Source organism: Chelmon rostratus, chromosome 11 (assembly GCF_017976325.1).
Source record: "Chelmon rostratus isolate fCheRos1 chromosome 11, fCheRos1.pri, whole genome shotgun sequence".
Lineage (NCBI taxonomy): Eukaryota > Metazoa > Chordata > Actinopteri > Chaetodontiformes > Chaetodontidae > Chelmon > Chelmon rostratus.
The window spans coordinates 455,655-482,777 of record NC_055668.1 but is presented as its reverse complement, the minus strand read 5'-3'; the positions used below and the strand labels follow the sequence as shown (position 1 = coordinate 482,777).

The window sequence follows — 27,123 nt, the reverse complement described above, 5'->3', positions numbered from 1 at the left end:
TTTATTAGGCAGCATAAGGTGCTTAGCGGTTAGAGGCCTCAAGTCCCAGAAATGCATTCCCATACTTTTAACTGATACACCACCTTCTAACAGGAGTGCAAGCTATTTAGAATACAGATTTTATTTTATTTTATTTTTATTTTTTTTTTTACAATTGGTCATTCGTTCTGCAACAGATAAAATGTTATGTTTTGAATCTTGACATTTTAAGACATTTAAGAATCCTTAAGGATTTGTGGACACCAAATCTCGTCCCTGCCAAGAAGTCCCTCTTTCTGTCATGAGCCCAAATGCATGCTTGGTAAGGCTCCTTGCTGGACCAGAGCGTTAAGAGATTTATGTGTGAATTACAAAACATTTTATATTTTAGCACCAACTGACAATGCAAACAATACATGATTGAAATGAAAAAACATCAAACGTGTGTGGGGACCGAAGAGGTTTCTTTTTTCAAAGTGGTGACACTGGGAACACATCTGACTGACGAACATAGGTTTTACAACCAGTGTGGCAGCTACAGTGGTCCTCAGTATTGAACCAGAGAGAACACAGTGTGTGGTTTCAGTTTCTCAATGCCGTTCAGTTCTTTGAGCTCGATGACCACCATGCAGCCCAGAATCTCAGCCTGCTGCTTCCTCATCAACTCGCAGGCTGCATACAATGTACCTACACACACACAAAGAGAAAAATATTTGATACATACAAGTAGTGGGAAACATAAGGTGACATTATTCTGAGTTTAAATGGAAAATGTAGTTCTCTTCACAAATGTCCATGCCATTATTATTAAACCTCAGAACCTGGTGGAGCATCCTTTTGCCTCGATAACCTCTAATAAGTGATTTAGGTAAGTGAAAACAAGCTTCTGACACCTCTGAGGAAGTATCTAAATATCTATTTGCCCAATCTTCTCATGCAAATGTTTCCCCACTCATTGAAGCAATGCTGCAATTGCTTTCTTTAAATCCCACCAAAGATTTTCTATGGGATTTAAATTTGGAGACTAAGATGGCCACTCCAGGACTGATCAAAATGGCTTGGTATGTCTATGAATCCATGATGCCAGTTACACAGTCAAGATCTTGCAGTACAAAAAACATCCCCACATCAGCACTGAGCCACCTCCATGGTTGAACGTGGGGACAGTATTCTTTGGTCACAAGCCACACCTTTCTTGCAGACAGACAAATCGCTGATCCATATGGCCAAACAGTTTCAATTTTGTTTCATCACTACAAGTTGGGACTGCAGGTAAGACAGTTTAGCACCCTGACTGTTCCACAACAGAGCCATGCTGTTGTTGTTGTAATAAGGAAAGACTTTAGTAATCCCCAGCCGGTCAAATTCGGGTGTTACAGGCTTGCAGGCAATATTAGATTGGATTAAATTTAAAAACATTAAAAAATTGGAATTTGTTGGAAATGAGAGACATTATTCTTAAACTGCTGCGCTATTTGCTAGCACACTCTGTCAGAGTGGTGAACCCCTCCTCATCATTGCTTGAGAAAGACCCAACCTCTTTTTTCTACCTAATCATGTTACTAACCTGTTGCGAGTTAACCTAATTAATTGTGAGGTGTTCCACCAGCTGTTTTCTTTTAGTATTTCACAACTTCAAGATACCATCTTTTGTTGTCACTGTCCCAACTTTTTAAAAATATGTTGCTGGCATTAAATTCTGAATGAAGTTACAATTTTCAAAAAAACAATGTAATTTCTCAGTTTCTACATTTGATATGTTGTCTTGTGGGCCATTTTCAATTAATATTCAATGTTTTGCATATAATCTCATTTTGTTTAAAATAATGACAATAAACATGTCACTACTGGAAATGTATACAGACCCCCAGCTGCACCTTCTGAGTCAACTAGTTGTTTGAATTCAGCCACTGACTGCTGTAATTAAATTATTATTTTGCATGAATGTAACAAAAATTGACAGGTCCTTGCAAAGATAAAACAGTTTTCTCTAATGTGAACCTAACATGACTTATTAATAACCCCAATAGAGTCACTCCCACCTCTTCATCTTTGCTTGACTTTGCTTGGATACTTGTGTCACATCCTGATGTTCAAACGGTGGTCACTAAGCTGGTTGATAAACACACTTCCTGGAAACTGTCAAAAATTAAAGACAGACATTCACCCGCAATCAATTTGGAACTTCTCTCTTTTTTTAGGCATGGGAAAAATGTTGTCTGACAAGAAAACATGCTGACTGGGAAATTAGGTAGGGTCAGTTTCTGGTTTTGCCAGACCGGATTTAAAACCAGTTTGGTTTTATGCGAACAAACTTAACTGGCATTTGAAATTATGAGACATTCTGGCAAATAAGAGACTTCCTTTTTCCCCCCAGAAGGATACTGTTGTGCCGTTCCAATGAGAGCTCCAGTGCGGTTGTATCCCTTTCAGAATCTTTGTAATCCAGTCTAATAGCTACTTGTTGTTGAAACTGTGTACATTCTTTTATATGCTCTTGGTCTCCAAATAGTATCCAAAGATGATTATAGGCATACCTGACAAGACTAATGGCCACTCCCATTTTTCAATCTAAAAAAAAAAAGGTTGAAAGTGACACATAAATTTAGCAATAAAATAACAAATATATTTAATGGCTATCAGAAAGATATCGGAAAACTTTCAACAACGAACTTGGATCATCAGAAAATAATGCATTTTAATTATGAATGAAGCGATTTCTGCCTCGATAAACTCAACACCTGGGCTGTAATCCTCTTTTTCTGGTGCCTTGTGGCTAATCTACATAATGCCTGGTCACCATATCAAAAACTAGATTACATTACATAATGTTAGCTACTAGCATCAGAGTTAATTTAGTTAGGGTATTATCATATACTGACTAGTTAAGAATCAAACGCTGCTTGAGTGTTCCAACTTTTCTGATTTCTCTGTCCTCCTTGCTAGTTAAATGTCAAGCGGACATTACATGGTGTCAGAGGTAGTGCAGGTAACCGGGAGGGATCCACATGTTGAAATTTAATCCTTCAGAGGAGTTTAAGTTTGTCAGCCCAAGAGAATGGACAGAGTGGAAGCAAAGATTCTCACACTTCAGGCTAGGCACAAAGCTAAACAGAGAGGATAGAGAAATGCAGGTCTGTTTGCTGATTTATGCCATGGGCAGTGAAGCTGAGAAGATGCTAAAGAATATAAGAAAGACCACAATACTGCTGTGAAGAAATTAAAAAAAGTTAAATAACTGCAACAAGTGAGGACAATGGGCACCCGAGTCGTTCCAAAATCCTGGGCGAAATCAGGGACAGTTTCAGTTTATGAGGGGAAACAGTGAGGCAGCAACCCGGATAAATGAATTGTTACTCTTGACATTAGAAATACACCTCTAACTGTATTTAGGATAGATACAGTGGCAGATGTGGTTAGGGTTAGGGTTAACCCTAACCCCCTAACCCTAACCCTAACACATGTGAAAAGACATTCCAGACACTCCCTAAAACCTATAGACTATGTCCTGCAAACACAACTTTTGTTGGCCCAAAGCAACAGCTCAGATGTATACTGGGTTAGAGCAAATATTGTCCACAGAAGCCTTCACATTTCACATTTCAAGTTTGCGCAATCATCCAGAAGCAGTTAAAATGGGTCTAGTGAGAGAGTGGAGCAAGTAAGCACTGTGTTCATAACCAATGGCCTGCTGAAGACCAAACATGTTAATTTAATCCTCAAGGAAGGCGCTCAGCCACAAGCAGTGCACACTGCTAGACATGTACCACTGCCACTTATGTCTCTAGTAAAGAAGGAGCTCCAACAATTGGAAAAGGAGGGCTACTCTTGATCCACGGGTTTTAGCCAACTATAGACCTATTTCTAACCTCCCATTTCTCTCTAAAATATTCAAAAAAGTAGTTATGTGCACAAAGCACACAGGGCTGATGTCACCAAGTGGCAGCATCTATTGTGAGAATAATAATGGACCAGGGCAGCTCCCTAGTGCAACCCCAAATTAATGGTAATGATTAATGGTTCTACTGGAGCCGCAAACCACCAGGAAACAAGGGTTGCAACCAGTCCAGTCCCGTTAATTTTTCCACAATATTGATTATCATGATGACAGCCATGGTTTAAATAAATAATGATAACATCTTGCCTTTAAATCATGTCAAATATTGTACATTAAAACACCATAAATATTCCAAATGACCATGAGCCAAACCAAACACGTACTTCATCATAATATCCATTAATTAGATAAAAGATTATCCATTCATATTCATGGAAATTCATGTAATAATTGAACTAATTGAACTAAACTGCTACTTACATTGAAGGTTAATCAAAATATGGAAAACACCTGTAAACTCCCAATCAAGGTGAAGGTGTTCAGAGACAAAGAGAAGGTTCTAATCCAGACCTCTGTTTATAAAGTGGGAGGGAAAGTGGGAAGCACTACCACCAAAATGGTCAACCGGCATTTCGTGTCTCCTTTTGGAGATGAGGAGAAATAAACTGACAGTACGAGTGTTGGGACAGCCGGAAAGTTTCCCTCATTTTCAAATCCCGCTGTTGACAGGTATGGTGACCACCATAGCAGGCACAGGTAACAGAACATGACCACGGGCACAGGTAACAGAACATATGTACGTATGCCATTGGAGGTGTCATGATGAAATGGCAAGTGTTACTTGGACTATTCCGCCTCACCCCTCTCGAGAGTGGTATGTTCCTCTCCAAATAAAGATGCAGTTCAGGAGAGAAGAATAGTTAGTTCCAGCAACTACTTTTCAATCATTTCATACATGGAAGATTCTTGTATTAGTAAATTCATATTTAATCTAAGTGCATCTCAGCCTCTGGCCTGCAGAACAAAGCCAACCACCAGGACAGTACAGATATGGACTCAGGAGGCCTCCTCTGCACTTCAGGACTGCTTTGAGCTCACAGACTGGACTGTGTTCAGAGAAAAGGCAGACCTTGAGGAGTACACATCATCTGTATTGTCCTATGCTCAGTTCTGCACTGATGCTATCCTCCCAGTCAAGACCATCACAGTGTTTCCCAACCAGAAACCATGGCTGGACAGCACAGTGCGGTCCCTGCTGAAAGCCCGGGATACTGCCTACAGAGCTGGAGACAGGCTGGCTTATAGCAGGGCTCGAGCAGAGCTGAAGAAAGGAATCAAGCAGGCCAAGCTCCAGTACAAAAACAAAATTGAAGATCACTTCAATAACAACAACCCCCAGAACATGTGGAGAGGCATCAGAACCATAACGGACTACAAGCCTAACACTCAGCTCGCCAGCCACGACCCCACCCTGCCTGACACCTTAAACAGCTTCTTTGCCCGCTTCGACACATCAGGCAGCAGAGAAGCCACACACCTACCCTGGCTGGAGGAGCAGCACCAGCCCCTCGTCCCGCAGCAGCACCAGGTGACATCCACCCTGAGGAGGATCAACACCCGCAGAGCTGCAGGACCGGATAAGGTGTCAGGCAAGACTTTGAGGACATGCGTTGACCAGCTAGCAGGAGTGTTCCTGGACATTTTCAATCTGTCTCTGCAGCTGTCTATGGTTCCTGAGTGCCTCAAGTCCTCCACCATCATTCCGGTACAGAAGAAGACATCCATCACCTGCCTGAATGACTACCGGCCTGTTGCTCTGACCCCGGTAATCATGAAGTGCTTTGAGCGGATTATTCTCAGGTACATCAGAGGCTTCATCCCCTCTGACCTAGACAGCCTTCAGTTCGCCTACAGAGGGAATCGATCCACAGAGGATGCCGTCTCCATCACCCTGCACACAGCCCTGACCCACCTGCAGCAGCCCAACACCTACGTCAGGATGCTATTTGTAGACTTTAGCTCAGCTTTCAACACCGTCATCCCAGACAAGCTGGCGCTGAAGCTACACGCAGTGGGTCTGCCTGCGTCTCTGTGCCACTGGATCAGAGACTTTCTCACCAACAGGCCTCAGGTGGTGAGAATAGGGAACACTACATCCTCCGTCCTCAGCACGGGCACGCCACAGGGTTGTGTGCTCAGCCCAGCCCTCTTTACCCTGTTCACTCACAACTGTGCTGCCATCCACCCCACCAACACAGTTGTGATGTTTGCGGACGACACTACAGTAGTGGGTCTCATCTCAGATAACAACGAGACCCACTACAGAGAGGAGATACACCAGCTCACCCAGTGGTGTTCAGCCAACAACCTGGTGCTGAACACAGGGAAGACCAAGGAGGTTATTGTGGATTTCAGGAGGTCCAGAAAGACGGATCACGCCCCCCTCCTCCAGGACGGAGAAGTGGTGGAGAATGTGGACAACATCATGTTCCTGGGCCTCCACATCACATCTGATCTCTCCTGGTCCATGAACACCTCCCGCCTGGTGAAGAAGCCACAAAAAAGGCTCTTCTCCTCAGGAAACTGAAATGGGCTGGACTCTCCTCTCGGCTGCTCGTCAACTTCTACAAGTATCCTCTCGCTTAGTGCGACAGTGTGGTATGGCAGCTGCACGGCACAGGAGAGGAAACAACTGGCACGGGTGGTTAAATCTGCACAGGGCATCGTGGGCTGCCCCCTTCCTGACCTAGACTCGATATATGAAGGCCAGGTCAGGAAGAGGGCGAGATCCATCATCACAGACCCCAGCCACCCGGGCCACAGACTGTTTGTACCTCTTCCATCAGGAAAGCGGTACAGGAACATCCGCACCACCACTAACAGACTGAGGGACAGCTTCTTCCCCAGAGCTATCAGAGCTATCACCCCCAGCAGCTCACTGCAGTGAGAGACTGTGAGAACTGTGAACCACTGCACACCGCACTTTACACCTACACCTATACCTCCACCTCCACCTGCACCTTCTGTGTACTTAACATTTAAGTACACACACACTTAAATTATATACATTTTAGCATATTGGTACATGTCATTGGTATATTTTATTGTTTACTGTGAATATACATTTTGGTATATTTCAGCTGCTGTCGGTTAATTTCACTGGTATATTTTATTCTGTTGGCACATGGCACTTGGTATATTTTATTGTTTATTGTTTAGTATATTATTATTGTCTTAGTATATTATTATTGTCTTAGTATATTTTCATTTCTGGCATATTTTTAATTGCATTACGAATATTTTTATTGCATGTTGGTTTATTTTATTCTAGTAACTTAATTTTATTTTAGAATCTTTCTTATCTTTCTGATTAACTTGTTTCTAACATGGGGGTTGCAATGCAAATTTCATCGACATGTCATGCTCACTGACAAGAAAGAAATCTTGAATCTTGAATTACATGTTGTTTGCAGTGGCTGTATTTCTAACCCAAATATTTAATATTGTGTGCAATTGTGTGTAGATAGCTGGAATTTATGGTTGCATGCTCTGTATTTTGGTAAATATGCTGTTGGTTATTTGTTTGAATTATATTCTTATTACATGTATGTCTCCTCTTTACAGAAACCACACACACCACACAACACACATCCCTAGACCAGGCATGTCAAACTTCCATAAAGGGCCATGTGGCTGCAGATTTTTGCTCAAGGAGGAGATAAAACACTGTATAATACAACACCAACTTGTTGTTAGCAAGTCAGCCACGCTAGCTACCACAGTTTATGTTTACAACCCTACTCCAGCTGTTTTGTCCAACCCCACTTTTAGCCACACACTGTGAGTAAATTTTGCCTTGTGTATCCCAGTCTGACTGTACCGTTACTGTAAACATTCCCTGTTGCCTCTCCTTGACATTAGAAGCATTCCATTTGTGGCTGTTTGTGTTTTATTGTGAAGTAGCCACAGGAAATGTAATTTATTTGTCACAACATTTGCACCAATTGCCACTGTTTGGGGAAAGAAAATGCACAGGATATTTTGTACACTTTTTGGAGTTGGATCAGTTTTAATGATCACAGGGAGGAATGTCTGGGCTGCTTTATCATTTTATGGGAAACTCATTGTGCCATACATGCAGCAGGAGGTCAAGTCTTGCTTAGTGCAGGTATCACATGTGACTTCTGGTAATTATACTGCCAGGAGTGACATCCGTTTTACTCCATGAATGCCAACAGCACAAGTTTGGTCTCCCTTCAGACTGCAGAGTGGGTTGGAGAGGGGCAGTACAACAAGATTGAACAAGAAAAAAATGACTGTGTGTCATTGCTGTTCATGTGCTGTGTGGACGGCAAGTGAGTTAAATGACAGCAAAATCCATAATGTCAGCAGAATTCTGTCATCAGAAGCATCATCAAAGAGAAAGATTACTATGGACCATTTTCATTTCCTTTTTATGTGTTTTGTTTATATGTGACAGTTCCCAGTCAGATTGATTCCAACAAACATTATAGTTACAAAGCCAATCCAACCAGGGGATTTCTACCTCCAGTAGCCAGAAGGTCATCAATGAGCAGAATCTTCTGTCCTGGAGCCACTGCATCCACCTGGATCTCTGCCTCTGCCTGGAGGAACAGAAGTAATACTCTTAGAAAATATTGTTCATAGATACCTAGGCTGTGGTGAAGCAGCATGCTTCTCAGCAGCAGTGACTGACTTTTGCAATGTGTGTGTTTGTGTTCTTTACCTTCCCATACTCCAAGTCATATACCACAGACACAGTGTTTCCAGGCAGCTTGCCTTTCTTTCTGATCAGGACAAAGCCAATACCCAGTCGCTGGGCGAGCAGAGGCCCAAACAGGAATCCACGAGCATCCAAACCTGCACACAAACATAGAAAACCATGATTATGATATAATACAACAATATAATCATCTAATTATACATACATACGTGTGTGTGTGTATATATGTATATACATATGTGTATACATATATACGTATATACACACAGTACAGAGATTCTCACTGAAGGCATCAAAACTATGAATAAACACATGTGGAGTTATGTACTTAACAAAAAAAGTGAAATAACTGAAAACATGTTTTATATTCCAGTTTCTTTAAAATAGCCACCCTTTGCTCTGATTACTGCTTTACACACTCTTGGCATTCTCTCCATGAGCTTCAAGATGTAGTCACCTGAAATGGTTTTCACTTCACAGGTGTGCCTTATCAGGGTTAATTAGTGGAATTTCTTGCTTTATCAATGGGGTTGGGACCATCAGTTGGTGTTTTGCAGAAGTCAGGTTAATACACAGCCGACAGCCCTACTGGACAACAGTTAAAATTCATATTATGGCAAGAACCAATCAGCTAACTAAAGAAAAACGAGTGGCCATCATTACTTTAAGAAATGAAGGTCAGTCAGTCCGGAAAATTGTAAAAACTTTAAATGTGTCTCCAAGTGGAGTCGCAAAAACCCATCAAGCGCTACAACGAAACTGGCACAGAAGACCAAGAGTCACCTCTGCTTCTGAGGATAAGTTCAACTGAGACACCAGCCTCAGAAATCACAAGTAAACAGCAGCTCAGATCAGAGACCAGATGAATGCCACGCAGAGTTCTAGCAGCAGACCCATCTCTAGAACAACTGTTAGGAGGAGACCGCATGAATCAGGCCTTCATGGTCAAATAGCTGCTAGGAACCCTTTGCTAAGGAGAGGCAACAAGCAGAAGAGATTTGTTTGGGCCAAGAAACACAAGGAATGGACATTAGACCCCTGGAAACCTGTGCTTTGGTCTGATGAGTCCAAATTTGAGATCTTTGGTTCCAACCGCCGTGTCTTTGTGAGATGCAGAAAAGATCAACGGATGGATTCCACATGCCTGGTTCCCACTGTGAAGCATGGAGGAGGAGGTGGTATGGTGTGGGGGTGTTTTGCCGGTGACACTGTTGGGGATTTATTCAAAATTGAAGGCACACTGAACCAGCATGGCTACCACAGCATCCTGCAGTGACATGCCATCCCATCCGGTTTGCATTTAGTTGGATGATCATTTATTTTTCAACACGACAATGACCCCAAACACACCTCCAGGCTGTGTAAGGGCTATTTGACCAAGAAGGAGAGTGATGGAGCACTGCGGCAGATGACCTGGCCACAGTCACCGGACCTGAACCCAATCGAGATGGTTTGGGGTGAGCTGGACCGCAGAGTGAAGGCAAAGGGGCCAACAAGTGCTAAACACCTCTGGGAACTCCTTCAAGACTGTTGGAAAACCATTTCAGGTGACTACCTCTTGAATTTCATCGAGAGAATGCCAAGAGTGTGCAAAGCAGTAATCAGAGCAAAGGGTGGCTATTTTGAAGAAACTAGAATATAAAACATGTTTTCAGTTATTTCACCTTTTTTTCTTAAGTACACAACTCCACATGTGTTCACTCATAGTTTTGATGCCTTCATTGAGAATCTACAATGTAAATAGTCATGAAAATAAAGAGAACGCATTGAATGAGAAGGTGTGCCCAAACTTTTGGCCTGTACTGTGCATATATGCATATGTACAGTGGAGGAAATAAGTATTTGATCCCCCACTGATTTCAAAAGTTTTCAAACTAAGTAATAAATGATCAGTCTCTGATTTTTATGGCAGCTTTATTTCAACAGTGATAGAAAGAATACCCCCCCCAAAAAAAAAATCGAGAAAATTACATGAAATTAAAAATAAAAATGTCTTTGCATTTCATTGAGGGAAATAAGTATTTGACCCCCTACCAACAATGAGCAATGTTGGCTCCCACAGACCATTGACATACTCCTAATTTCAGTGAAGTCATTACCTACATGAGAGACACCTGTCCCAAATTGTCACCTGTACAAAAAGCCACCTGCCCACAGACTCAGTGACACTCCAACCGTTCCACCATGGGCAAGACCAAAGAGCTGTCTGAAGATGTCAGGGACAAAATTGTTGACCTACACAAGGCTGGAATGAGCGAAAAAACCATAAGTAAGAAGCTGAATGAGAAGGTGACAACTGTTGAGGCAATTATTCAGAAGTGGAAGAAATACAACATGACCGTCAATCGACCTAGGCTGGGAGCTCCATGCAAGATCTCACCTCGTGGGGTCTCAATGATCATGAGAAAGGTTAGAGATCAACCTAGAACTACATGGGAGGAGCTGGTTAATGATTTCAAGGCAGCTGGAACCACAGTCACAAAGAAAACCATTGGTAATACACTGAGACGCAATGGTTTAAAATCCTGCAGTGGGCGCAAAGTCCCTCTGCTCAAGAAGGCTCACATCCAGGCCTACCTCAAGTTTGCCAATGAACATATTAATGACTCTGAGAGACTGGGAGAAGGTGCTGTGGTCAGATGAGACCAAAATCAAGCTCTTTGGCCTCAACTCAACTCGTCAACCAACAACAATCAAGCATGGCAGTGGAAGCATTATGCTTTGGGGCTATTTCTCTTCTAAGGGGACAGGTCGACTTCACCGCATCAACGGTAAGATGAATGTATGTAAATCTTGGGTGACAACCTCCTTGCCTCTGCCAGGTCACTGAAAATGGGTCGTGGATGGGTCTTCCCGCATGACAACGACCCAAAACATACAGCCAAGGAAACAAAGGAGTGGCTCCATAAGAAGCACATCAGGGTCATGGAATGGCCTAGCCAGTCTCCTGACCTTAATCCTACGAGTTTCCAAACACCAGCCGCAAAACCTCCAGGATTTGGAGATGATCTGCAAAGAGGAGTGGACTAAAATTAGTCCTGATGTGTGTGCCAACCTAGTAAGCAACTACAAGAAACGTCTGACTGCTTTGCTTGCCAACAAGGGTTTTGCCACCAAGTATTAAATCATGTTTTGCTAGGGGGTCAAATACTTATTTCCCTCAGTGAAATGCAAATAATTTTTTTTTTCATTTTATGTAATTTTATCGATAATTTTTTTGGATATTCTATCACTGTTAAAATAAAGCTGCCATAAAAATTGTATTTATTACACACACACACACATATATATGTATGTTTGTATATACATATAGTGTATGTGTATAGATGTATATGTACATATGTATGTGTATATATATATATATACACACACACACATATATACACACACACATATATATGTATGTTTGTATATACATATAGTGTATATGTATAGATGTATATGTACATATGTATGTGTATATATATATACACACACACACACACATATATATATACGCATAAATGTATATGTATGTACAGTTGTGTTCAAAATAATAGCAGCCCCACATCACTAGCAAGATAAATCACTGTTTTTTTTTTAGAAATTCACCTACACTGCAAGTAAGTTTCTAGAAGGTTTAGTAAAGGTAAAGAAAACCAACAGACCAAACAGGCATGACGTGCATGCTGCTGATTCTGTGAAACTGAATCATTAACTAAAAGGGACCAGTGCCAGAAGTTGGTTGACTCCATGCACCACAGATGTGAAGCAGTTATCAGGAACCATGGTTATGCAACTAAATATTAATTTAGGATTCTCAGGAAAGTTCAATCTTCAAGCATTTCTTAGTATATACAGTACATTTCTAAATTTTGTAAAGACAGATGTCAACACTGCCATTTCTTTATTATATTTCTTCACTTTCTGTAAAATATTATCAATTTTCCAGTTGTCTTGCTTTGAAATAGAATGTGCAGTGTCCCCAATGTATTTGTGTTCATTAAAATACAGTTTATTTGAAGAATGTTGACGCTTACTCACCTTTTTAAACACATGCTATTATTTTGGACAAAATTATTAGCCCCTCTATGAAATCTTAAGTTTCTTCAAGATTTTCCCAAGTGCTTTTCACCAGAGCAACACATTTTTAACACAGCTTTTTTAGACATCCTACTTTTATTTTAGATGCTTACATTATTCTATTTTGCACACAGAAATGAAAATATTCCACAAAACACAAAAACTACCAGGGTCAAAATTATTAGCCCCCCACATTCTAATAGCCAATTGTGTATCTTTTTTGCTGGATAACTGCCTGCATTCATTTGTAGTTTTCAACAAGTCTCTGACACTTCTTTTGAGAAATCCCAGCCCATTCTTCTTTGGCAAATCTCTCAACTTCCTCCAGATTTGATGGTCTTCTGACATGGACAAGTCACACCACATATTTTCAATTGGATTTAAGTCAGGGCATTCTGCAGGCCATTCGATTACATTCACCTTGGTTTTCTGGAGATGGTTCTTCACCAAGAGAGATGTATGTTTACGATCGTTGTCATGTTGGAAGATGAAGAGACAACTCATTCCCAGTTTTACTGCTGACTGCTTAAGGTTTTCTTTCAAAATCTCCACATATTTTTCTTTATTCATGAGTCCTTCCACCTTGACAAGATTTCCAGTTCCAGACACACTGAAGCATCCCCACAGCATAATACTCCCACCACCATGTTTCACTGTGGGGAGGGTGTTCTTTGGGTTAAATGCCTTCCCTTTTTTCTCCAAATGTACACAGTGTCTCTATGGCCATAGAGCTCTAGTTTAGTCTCATCAGAACATAAGACACACTTCCAGTATGAATAATCTTTCTCTAGGTTGTCCCGAGCATACTTAAGTCTGGCTTGAAGGTGTCTTTTCCTAAAAAGTGGAGTTTTTCTTGGTCTGCAACCTCGCAGTCCATTCCTGTGCAGAGCTCTAGTGATGGTCTTCTTAGAGACTATGATTCCTGATGCCAAGTCATTCACCAGTGTCTTGGCAGTTTTTCTGGGGTCTTTAGACACATCTCTCACTAGTCTTCTTTCCAGTGTCTTTGAAACTGTTCACTTCCTACCTCTGCCAGGCTCGTTCTGCACCGTGTGGCTGTCTTTGAATTTCTGGATTATACCTCTCACTCCCGTTCTTGACACTTGGAAACGCTTGGATAGCTTTGTATATCCTCCTGTTTTGTGTGCATCAACAGAAACGAACATTCAGAAACCAGAAACCAGGACAGGGTTCATTTCAAACTGGTACAAAAGGAACTGAATCTGAATAAAAAGAAACACAAAGAGATAATAGAAAAAAACGTGGCAGCAAACATCTCCAGACAAATGTGGGGCACTATGAGGAGAATCACCAACATGACTCCTGCTCAAAAACCTCTCAGCCCCCTGAATGTCCAGCAGAGGGCAACAGAGCTGAATGACTTTTATTTAAGGTTTGAAACCCAGGACTTCTCCTCTGAATGTGAAGAGGTCCTGATGTCGATTTCAGCAACTGAGCAGGACCCAAAGTTGGTGATTCATCCTCATAGGGTCCAATCCATGTTCAGGTCTGTTGCGATATCTGCTTTTCTGCTCAAATCCTGTGCAGAGGAGCTTACAAAAGCTTGGTACCCCATCTTCCAGAGATCTGTGGATTCACACACCATCCCCAGTCTCTGGAAAAAATCAGTAATCACTCCTATTGTTAAAAAACTATGTCCTGTGGTCAACAATGACTTCAGGCCTGTGGCTCTAACCTCCATAGTCATGAAGTGTTTCTGCTCAGGAGGGAGGTAGATACACACTTGGACTCCTTTCAGTTTGCCTATAAGCAGGGTCGAGGCACTGATGACGCTATTACAAGCGTCACTCATCTGGTCAGCAAACACCTCGAGGACCCCAGAGCTTATGCATGTGTGTTGTTCGTTGATTTCAGCTCAGCGTTCAACACCATGCAGCTGCACCTGCTTATGGGAAAATTGAAGGAGATGAATGTGAATTCTTACATTCTGTCATTAAGAACCAACACATCGGTCAGGTGGGTTCATATAGGTATCTGGGGGTCCACATTGACAACACACTCAGCTGGAAGGTACATGTTCGAAGCCTCTGCTCCAAACTCCAATAGCGTCTCTACTTTCTTTGCAGACTAAGGGTCTATGGAGTGGAGCAGAGGATCATGTTGCTCTTCTACCGGGGTGCACTGGAAAGATCATCATCAGATACGGCATTGCGGCCTGGTACGGCAACCTGACTGTGCAGTCGAGGTCACAGTTTGCCAGTCTGGTGCGGACTGACATGAAGATTATGACCCGCCTCACATTGTACACCATGAGGTCCAGCTTCTACCTTCCGGCAGGAGACTCAGGGTCCCCAGAACCAGGCTGAACTGCTATAAAGACTCATTCCTGCCAACATCCATCAGACTGCTAAACAACCAACAGTACCTCTTGCAAGAAGAGGCTGTTAAATCTAGTCTGTGGTTTAGGCCTCCACCTTCAGCACCCTCTAAATTTTCCACCCCCTACCCGAACAAGGGTCTGTATCCAATCCCTACTTTCATCTGTTGACTCTACCTCTTTACCCCCTACCCGAACCAGGGTTTGTATTCCCACCCCGCTTTTTTGGTGCAGTTGGTGAGAGGCAGGTGTAGATGATGGTAGTGTGGCAATCGGCAGTTACATGTGGCATCTAGGCCTGTGGTAGCATTGTAGCAGCTAACAATAGCTAAAGCGGTGAGAGTATGATAGTATCTTAGCAGTTAGTATTGGTAGCTAGCAATTAACATTAACAGGTGAATCTAGCTTTATTGTCTTCTTCTGTTCCTCTTAGCAGGTAGCGGTTAGCACGTAACATTAGCTAAATGGTAGCATCGGAACTGTATTGTCTTCTTCTGTTCTTCTTAGCGGTTAGCATTAGCAATAGTTAAATGGTAGCATCGGTACTGGCCACTACCTGGAGCATCTCTGGGTCAGTTGAACGTGGCGGTGCTGTTTGGATTGTGTAGGAGCAGTGTGAACTGGCACTAGGGGGGGTGACTCTGGGACGCCGGAGTTCACTGCCTAACCTCCTGGAGGTGTAGTGGGACTAAGTAGGCGAAACACTGTTGAAGGGAGGTTTCCACCTGATGACCCCCAGAGACGTGTTAGGAATCACTGCTCTTTGGCATGTATAGAGGCAGATTAGAGCTCCAAGGTTCTTCACTGAGAATAAATCCTCTTTTTGAGCACAAGTATCTTGTGTTTAAATTAACTCTTGCATGATACATGGTGCAATAAATTCCTATCCGTGCAATATAATCTGTTTATATCTCTCTTGTATATAGATGTGTATATGTATGTTTGTATATACATATGTGTATATATGTATATATACATGTGTGTGTATTTATATATTTTTAATATACTTATTTTATACATATATATTTTTTTAACTTCTGTGAAGTATGTCGCTGCTGTACTCTTGTCTGGTTCTCTCCTTTCTGTTAACACCTGTAAACTGCAGCTGAACGGAAAAATTTCCCCACAGGGACAATAAAAGTATATCTTATCTTAGCACTTCTTTTTCTCAGGTCCAAACTCATTTCCTTCGTTTTCGGCATGGTGCTTTCTCAACTGACAGCTCAATGACCCATACTGAGGCTTTTATACCATGTTTTAACTTAATTGTTGAGTGAAATCACCTATTTCACCTGATCACCTTGAAGCACATCACCTGTGGAGTTGAAGCACATCACTGCACAAAAGTGGCTTGTGTGATGACTTCATAAATGGTCATTTCTTACAGGGGGCTAATAATTATGTCCCTGGTTATTTTAGCTTTTTCTTAAATAATTATGTTTTGTGTGCAAATATAAATATTTTGTGCCTTCTAATGAAAAATATTATGTTCAGAAATGTTCTGTTTAAAATTCATTTCTCTGTTAAAAAAGTACTTGGGAAAATCCTGAGGAAACTTAAGATTTCATAGGGGGGCTAATAATTTTGTCCTCAACTGTATATACACTGCTAAAAAAAATAAAGGGAACACTAAAATAACACATCCTAGATCTGAATGAATTAAATATTATTATTAAATACTTTGTTCTTTACATAGCTGAATGTGCTGACAACAAAATCACACAAAAATCATCAATGGAAATCAAATTTATTATTTCATAGAGATCTGGATTTGGAGTCACACTCAAAATTAAAGTGGAAAAACACACTACAGGCTGATCTAACTTCAAACAAGCCAAAATGAGGCTCAGTAGTGTGTATGACCTCCCTACAACGCCTGGGCATGCTCTGATGAGGTGGCGGATGGTCTCCTGAGGGATCTCCTCCCAGACCTGGACTTAAGCATCCGCCAACTCCTGGACAGTCTGTGATGCAACGTGGCGTTGGTGGATGGAGCGAGACATGATGTCCCAGATGTGCTCAATTGGATTCAGGTCTGGGGAAAGCGCGGGTCAGTCCATAGTATCAATGCCTTCGTCTTGCAGGAACTGCTGACACCCTCCATCCACATGAGGTCTAGCATTGTCTTGCATTAGGAGGAACCCAGGGTCAACTGTACCAGCATATGGTCTCATAAGGGGTCTGAGGATCTCATCTCGGTACCTAATGGCAGTCAGGCTACCTCTGGTGAGCACATGGAGGGCTGTGCAGCCCACCAAAGAAATGCCACCCCACACCATTAGATAGATAGATAGATAGATAGATAGATATACTTTATTTATCCCAAACTGGGAAATTGCAGTGCAGCAGCAGCATTACACACAGTGAAATAAGTGAAAATAAGACTATAAAGAACAAACTATACATAATAAAAATATAAAAATAGCGAGTAGTAAAAAGATTATATACATAACAAAATAATAAAATAGCCAAATAGTGAACAGTAGTAAAAAGTATTGCACAAAAGGAATATCAAATGCAAATGGCAGTGAAATTAAGTGTACCGTGACTGTAAGAACAAACTATATATAATAAAATATCGAAATAGCAAGCAGTAAAAAATTATATACATAATAATAAAATATCAAAATAGCAAGCAGTAAAAAATTATATACATAATAATAAAATATCGGAAGCAAACAGTAGTGGTAAGAAGTATTGTATTATTATTATTATTTTCAGCTGTTATTGTACAGTGTAATGGCATATGGCAGGAAAGATTTCCTGTATCTGTCCCTTCGACAGCGGAGCTGTAGCAGCCTGTGGGAGAAGGTGCTCCGCTGTCTGTCCACTGTGTGATGGAGAGGGTGCTGATCATTGTCCATGATGGATAGCAGTTTATTCAGCGTCCTCCTCTCCACCACAGTCTCAAAAGACTCAAGTCTGAGTCCGAGTACAGAGCCAGCCTTCTTGATGATCTTATCAAGTCTGTTGGTGTCGCTGGCTCTGATGCTGCTGCCCCAACAAACAACAGCAAAGAAGATGGTGCTGGCAACAACAGACTGGTAGAAGATCTCCAACATTTTGCTGCACACGTTGAAGGATCTCAGTTTCCTCAGGAAGTAGAGTCTGCTCATCCCCTTCTTGTACACAGTCTCTGTGTTGGATTTCCAGTCAAGTCTGTTGTCGATCACCACACCAAGGTATTTGTAGTCCTCCACCTCCTCCACCACCTCCCCTTTGATCTGTAGTGGCTGTGAAGGCATCTTCTTCTTCCTGAAGTCGATCACCATCTCACTGGTCTTGCTGATGTTCAGCCTCAGGTGGTTTTGTTCGGACCACTCGACAAAGTTGTCTATCAGTGTCCTGTACTCCCCCTCCTCTCCCTCTCTTATACACCCGACAACAGCTGAGTCATCAGAGAACTTCTGCAGGTGACATGACTCAGAGTTGTACTTAAAGTCAGTGGTGTATAGGGTGAAGAGGAAGGGAGAAAGCACAGTCCCCTGTGGAGCTCCTGTGTCACTGACCACCACATCAGACAGCCCGCTGCCCAGACGGACAAACTGTGGCCGGCCTGTCAAGTAGTCAGTAATCCAGGAGATCACTGCGTCGTTAACACCCATCCCCCGCAGCTTCTCACCCAATAGCAGAGGTTGAATGGTGTTGAAGGCACTGGAGAAATCAAAGAATGTGATTCTTACAGTGCCTCCTCCACCATCAATATGCATATGGGCTCGTTGCAGCAGGTAAATGACAGCGTCATCGACTCCTAAATGGGGCTGATAGGCAAACTGCAGGGGGTCAAGGAATGTCTTCACCTGTGGACTCAGCTGGGCTAGGACCAATCTCTCCAGGACTTTCATCACATGGGATGTGAGGGCAACTGGTCTGTAGTCCGCTGGGTCAGATGGCCTCGGCTTCTTGGGGACTGGAACCAAGCAGGACGTCTTCCACAGCCTCGGGACTTTCTCCTGACTCAGGCTCAGGTTGAACAGATGTTCAAGTACAGGAGACAGCTGGCTAGCACAGGTCTTCAGGATCCTAGGTGTGATGCCATCGGGGCCTGCTGCCTTTCGCTGGTTGAGTCTTTCCAGCTGCCTCTTTACCTGGCCTGAAGTCACCATTGGGTGGTTAATGCTGGTGTCCTCAGTGGGGGAAGGGGAGGAGAAGGGGGAGGAGGAGGGGGGGCAGATGGAGAGGTGGTGTGCAGGAGAATGCTGGGGGGTGGTGCGAGCCATTTGGGACAGTGTGGGTGTGTGGGAGGCAGGGGGTGTCTGAGAGGTGGCAGGAGGTGAGCTAAACCTGTTAAAAAACTGGTTGAACTGATTTGCTCTGTCCAGGCTCCCTGATGTCTGCCTGTCCTTCCCCTTCATCCCTGTGATGTGCTTCATTCCTGTCCACACATCTCTCACACTGTTCTGTTGGAGTTTGGCTTCCAGCTTCCTCCTGTAGTTGTCCTTGCATGTCCTCAGCGTGTCTCAGAGTCTGTGCTGCACTCTCCTCTGCTCCTCTCTGTCTCCAGACCTGAAAGCCCTCTTCTTTTCGTTCAGCAGTGCCTTCAGGTCGCTGGTGATCCAGGGCTTGTTATTGGAGAAGCAGCATACAGTCCGGGCTGGCATGGTGGTGTCCTCACAGAATCTGATGTACTCTGTGATGCAGTCGGTCATGTTGTCAATGTCCTCCCCATGTGGCTCACAGAGTACATCCCAGTCCGTCGACTCAAAGCAGTCCTGCAGTGCTTCAGTGGCATCATGTGTCCACCTCCTTACTGTCCTGGTGTGCTTGGGTTGTCTTTTCATCAGGGGGACATACCTTGGAGTCATCCTGACCAGGTTGTGGTCTGACCTGCCAAGGGGGGGGAGGGCAGTGGCGTCATATGCGTCAATGGTGTTGGCATAAAGAAGATCCAGGGTTTTATTGTCTCTGGTGGGGCAGTCGATGTACTGATGAAAGTTATTTAAGGTGTTGTTCAGTGAAGCATGATTAAAATCACCTGTAATAACCATGAATGAGTCCGGGTGTTCAGTCAGTAGTTTAGCGGCGGTGGAGCTGATGACGTCACAGGCTACCGCTGCATCAGCTGACGGGGGGATGTAAACAGCGATAGCAATGGTGGACGTGAACTCCCTCGGTAAATAATACGGGCGCATTCCCACAGCCAGCAGTTCAATGTCGGGGGTGCAGAGACGTTCCTTCACGCTAACATGTCCGGGGTTGCACCACCTCTCACTGACATAAAGTGCAAGTCCGCCACCCTTCTTCTTCAAACTTTTGGAAAAGTCTCTGTCTCCCCGTACCAAACTGTATTCTGGGACCTCAACGCTGCTGTCCGGGATGTGCGAGTGCAGCCATGTTTCACTGAAGCAAAATAAGCTACACTCACGGTATTCCCTCTGGGTCTTCACCAGCGCTGCCAGCTCGTCCGTTTTATTCCCCAAAGACCTCACGTTCCCCGTTATAATCGCTGGAAATTAATTAATGAATTACTGACCCACTGCCAAACCGGTCATGCTGGAGGATGTTGCAGGCAGCAGAAAGTGTATATAACTGGTCAGCATTTTTAAATGAGTGAAGATGTGTGGAGGTTCTATGAGAGGTACTCTGTGATGGTGACTTCCAGGAACTTGGAAATTGTTGAACCTCTCCTTTGAGGTGGATGGTCTGTGAGGTGTCCCTCCCTACCTCCTGAAGTCAACGATCAGATTCTTTGTCTTTCTGATGTTGACGCACAGGTTGTTGTTTGTGAACCGGCCTGCTAGCAGTTTGATCACCTCCTCTTTATTGTTGTCCATCAAGTCAACCACGGTGATATTGTTAGCAAACTTAATGACAGAGGTTGTGTTGTGGTTGGCAAAACAGTCATGGGTGAATAGGGAGTATAGCAATGGTCTGAGCACCCAACCCTGGGGGACACTGGAGTTCAGGATGCGTGTGGTGGAGGTGTAATTTGCCATTCTAGCAGACTGGAGTCTGCCAGTGAGAAAGTCTAAGACCCAGCTGCAGGTTGTGCTGTTAAGTCTACGGGCTTAGAATTTTTTCAAATAGCTTTGTGGGGATAATGGTATTGAATGCTGAGCTAAAATGAATGAACGGCATACTGACAAAAGTCATTTGTCAAGGTGGGTCAGTGCAAGGTGAATAGCTGTGGAGATTGCATCCTCCATGGAGTGGTTTGTCAGCAGGCAAACTGACGAGGGCCTTGAAGACAGTTGCCTGGGCCAGGGACATATTGAGATTGTGGGCGAAGACCTCAGCTAACTGTCCATATAAGCACCCGGTCACTGCAGGGTGGTGGTGGTCAGAGGTTGGCACACAGCTGTTTTTGTTTCTGTAGTCTATGATTTTTTTGTATGCCTTGCCACCTGTGGCGCAGATTGGTGCTATTACTAAAGCGGTCCTCAATCTGTAGACAGAACTTGTTTTTGGTCAACTCTTTGGCAAACTAGAGTTCTTGCTACTTCTTGTTCCCCAATCATCTATACATTGGCACTTTTGGAGGTTTATACGTTTATATTGGTACAATGGCCCTGAAAGGTCAACAAACTGCAACTTCAGAAAACACATGCAGATAGATAAAAACACAAGCAAATCAAGAGAGCATTGTCAATTTGACAACACATGCACAGCATTTGGAAAACATGCTGCAAATACAGAAAATGCAACCAAATATATAAATGGTCTGCAAGTAGCAAAGAGGACAATGGAAACTGTTTTTGGAGGACACTAAAAGTTGGGCTTGAACTCAACTTCAATAATTTCATGAACAATGGCAACAACAAGTGTGTCCCAGCCATGTTCATGACTTTTTAGTGTCCTCTGGAATCAGTTTCCATTGTTGTCTATTCAACTGGCAACTTCATGTTTTTGCAGCCATGTAGTATTTGCAGCAGGTTTTCCAAATTCTATGCATGTGTTGACAACTTGATGAGGATGTTTTCTTAATTTGCTTGCATTTTGTCCATTTGCATGTGTTTTCCTAAGTCAGTATGTCTCAGGGCCACCGCAAGGTTCTACTGAAAGGTAAATACCACGCTTGAGAGATAAAGAGCTGGAGACCATGTCATTATATAAAGATCTAACCTAGTAGCAAGTCATAGGGCCAAAGCCAAACCTATGGGTGTACGTTGTATGTAATGTATGACACAAATAAGAACATTTGAAACTATCAAAGATTTTTCTACATCTAATGATGCAGCAATTTTTCCTTGAATAAGCAAGTTAGCCCCCGAATTTGAAAAATGCTATGTATATTTTTATAAGCAAGCCAGCCTGGTATTCCAACAAGCTGTGTCCACAGACATTTTTTAAAAGGTAGGTTATCACTCTCCTTAGACTGTTCCTTTAAAGGATAACTTTCGTTTTTTACAACCTGGACTTTATTTGTAGCATTAAATACGACCATTTAGACACCCAGACAACTTTGGTGGCATTTGGAGTCGTTTTGAAGAAATTAGCCCCAGAAGAACGGCGCGTATATCCATATAATGCAAGTAATTGGGGCACCCGTGCGTAGCCTCTATAAACGCATAATCTGCGGCGAAACTCATTCATATTCCAATATTTTGTTGTGATATGCTGGTGCTATTCCCCTCTGAGCCCCTGGTGGCATGTTATCAACATCCAGTGTCTCTAGACAACTACTTCTGACGTGGATGACGTCATTTTCGACACATCCTCCTCTGTTGTCATCAATGAACATATCCTCCTCTGTTGTCATCGATGAACATTGTCCACAAGAACACCACCAGTTACCGTCTACTCGTGGACGCGCAGCTGTTTGTTGTTGTTTGGCCAGCTGTTCCTCTCTCTGCCTCCTCGTCCTCCTTTTAACAAGCTCCTCGTCCGTGTACTCTGACTCAAAACGGTAAGGACGTCCATCGTAAACAAAGTCAGCGTCCACCACCTCAGAGTCGGAAAATATTCATCCGTTTTGTGAAAAATAACAGTCGCAAACTACAGCTAAACTAGCCGACCACCGCAGAGTTAGCCGTGTTGTGGCTGGTTGCTCGCAGCGTGCGGCGCTCGAAAGTGACGTCATCCACGTCAGAAGTAGTTGTCTAGAGACACTGGATGTTGATAACATGCCACCATGGGCTCAGAGGGGAATAGCGCCAGCATATCACAACAAAATATTGGAATATGAACGAGTTTCGCCGCAGATTATGCGTTTATAGAGGCTACGCACGGGTGCCCCAATTACTCGCATTATACGGATATACGCGCCGCTCTTCTGGGGCTAATTTCTTCAAAACGACTCCAAATGCCACCAAAGTTGTCTGGGTGTCTAAATGGTCGTAATTAATGCTACAAATAAAGTCCAGGTTGTAAAAAACGAAAGTTATCCTTTAAGTCTCATCAGGTAAAAATACTGGCTTACATTGAAGGGTGGTTTGCTTTGTATTCTTACCTACAATTAGGTCAACCTGCTGGTGATTCTTCCTCACGTGTTCTTCAAACAGGTCGATTACTGCTGTCAGACTGGCTGGATCCTTCAGAATGGGACAGATATCTCTGCAGGACACACAGACACACATAGACACACACAGGCACAATTAGAGGGTTGTGGTTTGATCCCTGGCCCAGTGACAAAATCACTGTCCCTGCAGTTAACATGCAGAATTGTCCTCGGGCAAGATACGGACTATTACTCCCTGCTGCCCCCCCCCAACACACACACACACACACACACACACCCTGTGTTGCAGCTTGTCCAGTTAACCTCTCACCTTCAGCACCATGGACAGCGCCGCGGAGAAGCCGCAGCGATGAGCGTCAGGGCTCATTAAGGCCTGATGCGCAGCACCTGTTACGACGCCACTGAGACAAAGACACTCTCGCTCGACAGTAATCCTTTACCCACCTCTCCTTTTCCTTGATTTTAGAATTGTTAATTTATAGAAAATAAAGATATATTTTTTTCTTGCAAACCGACTCTTCCTGATATCCGCACCTCACACCCTGGCTGGACTCTGAAATGCACCCCGCTGCCGCCCCCCCTGAATGCTGGCTTGTGTTATAGAGTGCTTTAAGTGGTTAATGAAAACACGGTGGCACCTGAATAGTGTGTGTAGGAGGAGGAGGAGAAGCAGTACAACACATCTATAAGTTTTTTTTGTGGAATTTTTTCACAAGTAGCACATAAATTCTTAAGTTATGGCCCAATCTTTGACTTGGACTCAAGGATGAATGTGTTTTGTGAGGTCCAAGTGAAAGTTTGTGTCAAATTTGATGAAATTCCCTCAGATTCCTTCATGTTCACGAGAATGGGACAGATGGACGGACAGACAACGGAAACACAACGCATCCAGCCACGGCCTGCACAGAGGCATAAAAATGTAATTCCAATTCCTGTTACCAAGTTTAGCTAACATTTTCCACCCAACTTGAACAGTGCTATGATTCAGTGGATGAAACATGACAAAGTAGTATTGTACAGTGTTGTCTCTTAGCTGCATACTCAAATGGAAATCTGCAGCAACACAAAAAGATATTACATTTACAAGAATATAAAACAGAAAAAACAGCACATCCTCTCACTGGTGAAGCTGGAACCTCGTACAGTCTTTCTTGGAGCTTGGAGGTTGATTATTTAACCTAGCTTTTAGCCACATGTTCTGGCTGTCATCATTTTGCTCAGTTGTCATGGAGGGTCGATTATCACATGACACGAGTCATGGAAATTTGGTCATGTGATAACAGGTGGTCGTATATGTGGTATAGGTCAGGTGAAAACTGAACCATCTCCATGACCACAAAGTAAACTCTGTCAACTGAAAAACTGAAAAAGAGGCTGAAAAATGAAGCCAATGCAGAAAACTTCAAATGGCCGCTTGACACGTCAATCTCCATGGACCTCCATATTAAAATGCTTAACTTCAAATAAATAAAACATGTTTACATCTTGGTATTAAAAACAGCTTTGGTCTCTATAGTTATTTTCATCCATTCATGACAACTGTACAGGGGGTGAATTTTTAGAACTCACTCAATACACTAAATTATATGACGGCTATGGGCATGGCTGCTTTGAGTGACAGCCACTAGGTTTCAGCAACAAGGGTTTATTCTGCCCACCTCTGTTCCACCATGCCCCACCTCTTTGCCCACTTTTGAATTAGCTAGACGTTTGGCGGAGTCAGGCACTGCCAAGATGGCAATGGCCACTTGTCTTCTCACCATAGATAATCCCTCACTGATCCCACACCAGGGAATGGAGAAGTAATACAATTACAAGCAGTTGCTAATTGCTATAGCTGCATGGCTGCAATTGATGTGCGAATAGAAACAACAAAATGTTTGATAGAAAACTGTACGATTTTCATGTTATGAATAATCCACTGTTACTATCCCGCCAGTCAATTATCGGGGTAGAATGTAAGAAATATTTATCCAATGCTCAATCTGTAGTTACTCATGGGTATTCAATGACATTGATTACAATTAGTATACATTTACTATCATAATTACAGATACAGAGTCTGTCACCGCTCTCACTGCGCAGCTGCTCTGAAAGGAGCCTTGGTGTTTTCTTTGTGTCTGTCCGCTTCAGTCTGGTCAGTCTCTGTGTCCTCAAGTCGATTGTGCCTTAATATCGCTCCTCCTGTCGGTCCAGCATTGTTCTTTACTTTTCTTGTCTTTGTTGCTGTGGACGTCATTCTCCAGTCAAGTGTTTTGTCCTCTCCAAACACATTAAAAGTAATGTCCGGAAAATGCTCCATATTTTGAGTCTCAAATCAGCTGGCAATCTGTTATTGAGCTTGGTACATTAAGGGATTGGCCCTTTAGTCTATGACTGTTAGGAATTCCTGAGCAGGCGGTCGTCTATTGAGAAACAAACACCACTCAGTTTTGGTGATTGACCAATCAGAATCGAGTATTTAAGAGTGCCGTGTTTTAAGTAAGGGATAATCTATAGTGAGCATGGAGAAATAAACCCTGACAGGATAACATAGGAGCCTGATGCAAAGCGATTGACCAATCAGAATTGAGTATTTAAGAGTGCTGTGTTCTAAATATAATGATTTCCTTCAAATATAATGATTTCTTTATCATCTTTATAATGAATCAAGTGGAACAGATGAGTTAATGAGAAAGGAATATGTTTGTTCATGAGAACAATGTCAGGTACCAAGGTACAAGGGAGTGTGCTGATATTTACTGTATAATTCAGTTAGTGAAAAGGCTAATAAACTTTCCGAGGACAGCCATGAGGGGTGAAAGTACAGATAATCAAACAAAAATGTCCTGGCCAGCCAAAACAGAAAATATTGATTGGAATGAACTTAGATTGAAGCTCCACATTAGGGGGAGTTAGAAACAGGCTTAAGTGATGGTGATTTCATTATTTGATTCAGTTTCTCCCGGGACCAACTTGGGTTACTGTATACTTCTTGAGAACACACGTCAGACTGCTATATTACTATCAGTAACGTTACTTACTGTACAAACAGTGTCCAGTATTGTGCAAGGACAAACATGTACAGGTGGACGAGTACAAAAAGAGAAAATGAAAGAAAGAAATGCTGTAAGATAACGTTTTAAGCCACCACTTCAGACTGTTTGACGGGACCCTCATCTGTTATCTGTCTCGTCTACACCAGGCTAACATGCGCTGATGTGCTTGTGGCTTGTTGAACTCCGTCCTTCACCTCCTGTGCGGAGCTTTTCCCGCATGTCGAGGTCTTCAAGCGCTGCCTAAATTCGGCATTATCATTTATGAAATGGGCATTTTAATTTACCTGGATAATAAATAAGGCAACAATCCGCATGTCGATTTAAATAGTATTTAATGTCATACCTGAATAAGATGCCTTTCTTCGGAAAGTCTGGAAAAGCTCGGATGTGTGTGAGAACCTGTCGGAGCTTGGCTTCCGAGTCTCCTGCCATTTTGACTGAATGCTGTGTTCCTCTTTTCCTGCTCACCTCTTAGCTTCACTTCTTCCCCCCTGTTGACAGTGCAAACAGCATTAAGAAGCATTACCGCCCTCCTGTGGGTTGAAGTGAGCATGTTCATGTTGTTTGGCAGATTTAAACCCTCAAGACAACCCTAAAGATTATTTTAGGCTTCGTTCTGAACAATGTAGTTGGAATAACAGTAATTTTAACTTATTTTAATTACTTTGATCGGTCAACAGACAAATTAGAAAGACCAAAATCTCTCTTTCCCTTTAACATTCCAAC

The 27,123-nt window shown here is 42.8% G+C and overlaps 1 protein-coding gene across 2 annotated transcripts; it reads right to left on the bottom strand.

Annotated features, from left to right (window-relative positions):
• Positions 1 to 71: 71 nt before the first annotated feature.
• aprt (adenine phosphoribosyltransferase) lies at positions 72 to 26,847 on the bottom strand. 2 transcript variants are annotated; one of them, XR_006007214.1, is made up of 6 exons: positions 26,741 to 26,847; positions 23,351 to 23,454; positions 8,565 to 8,698; positions 8,364 to 8,442; positions 2,022 to 2,118; positions 537 to 666 (listed from the first exon to the last, which is right to left on the bottom strand). XR_006007214.1 is itself a non-coding variant. In XM_041947518.1 (5 exons), the coding sequence occupies exons 1-5, from the start codon at positions 26,827 to 26,829 to the stop codon at positions 527 to 529; spliced, it is 546 nt and encodes a 181-aa protein (XP_041803452.1). In that variant the 5' UTR covers positions 26,830 to 26,847; the 3' UTR covers positions 72 to 526. The 2 variants fall into 2 exon arrangements, 1 of the variants encoding a protein (XP_041803452.1); XM_041947518.1 differs by lacking the exon at positions 2,022 to 2,118 and having other exon boundaries at positions 72 to 666.
• Positions 26,848 to 27,123: the final 276 nt, after the last annotated feature.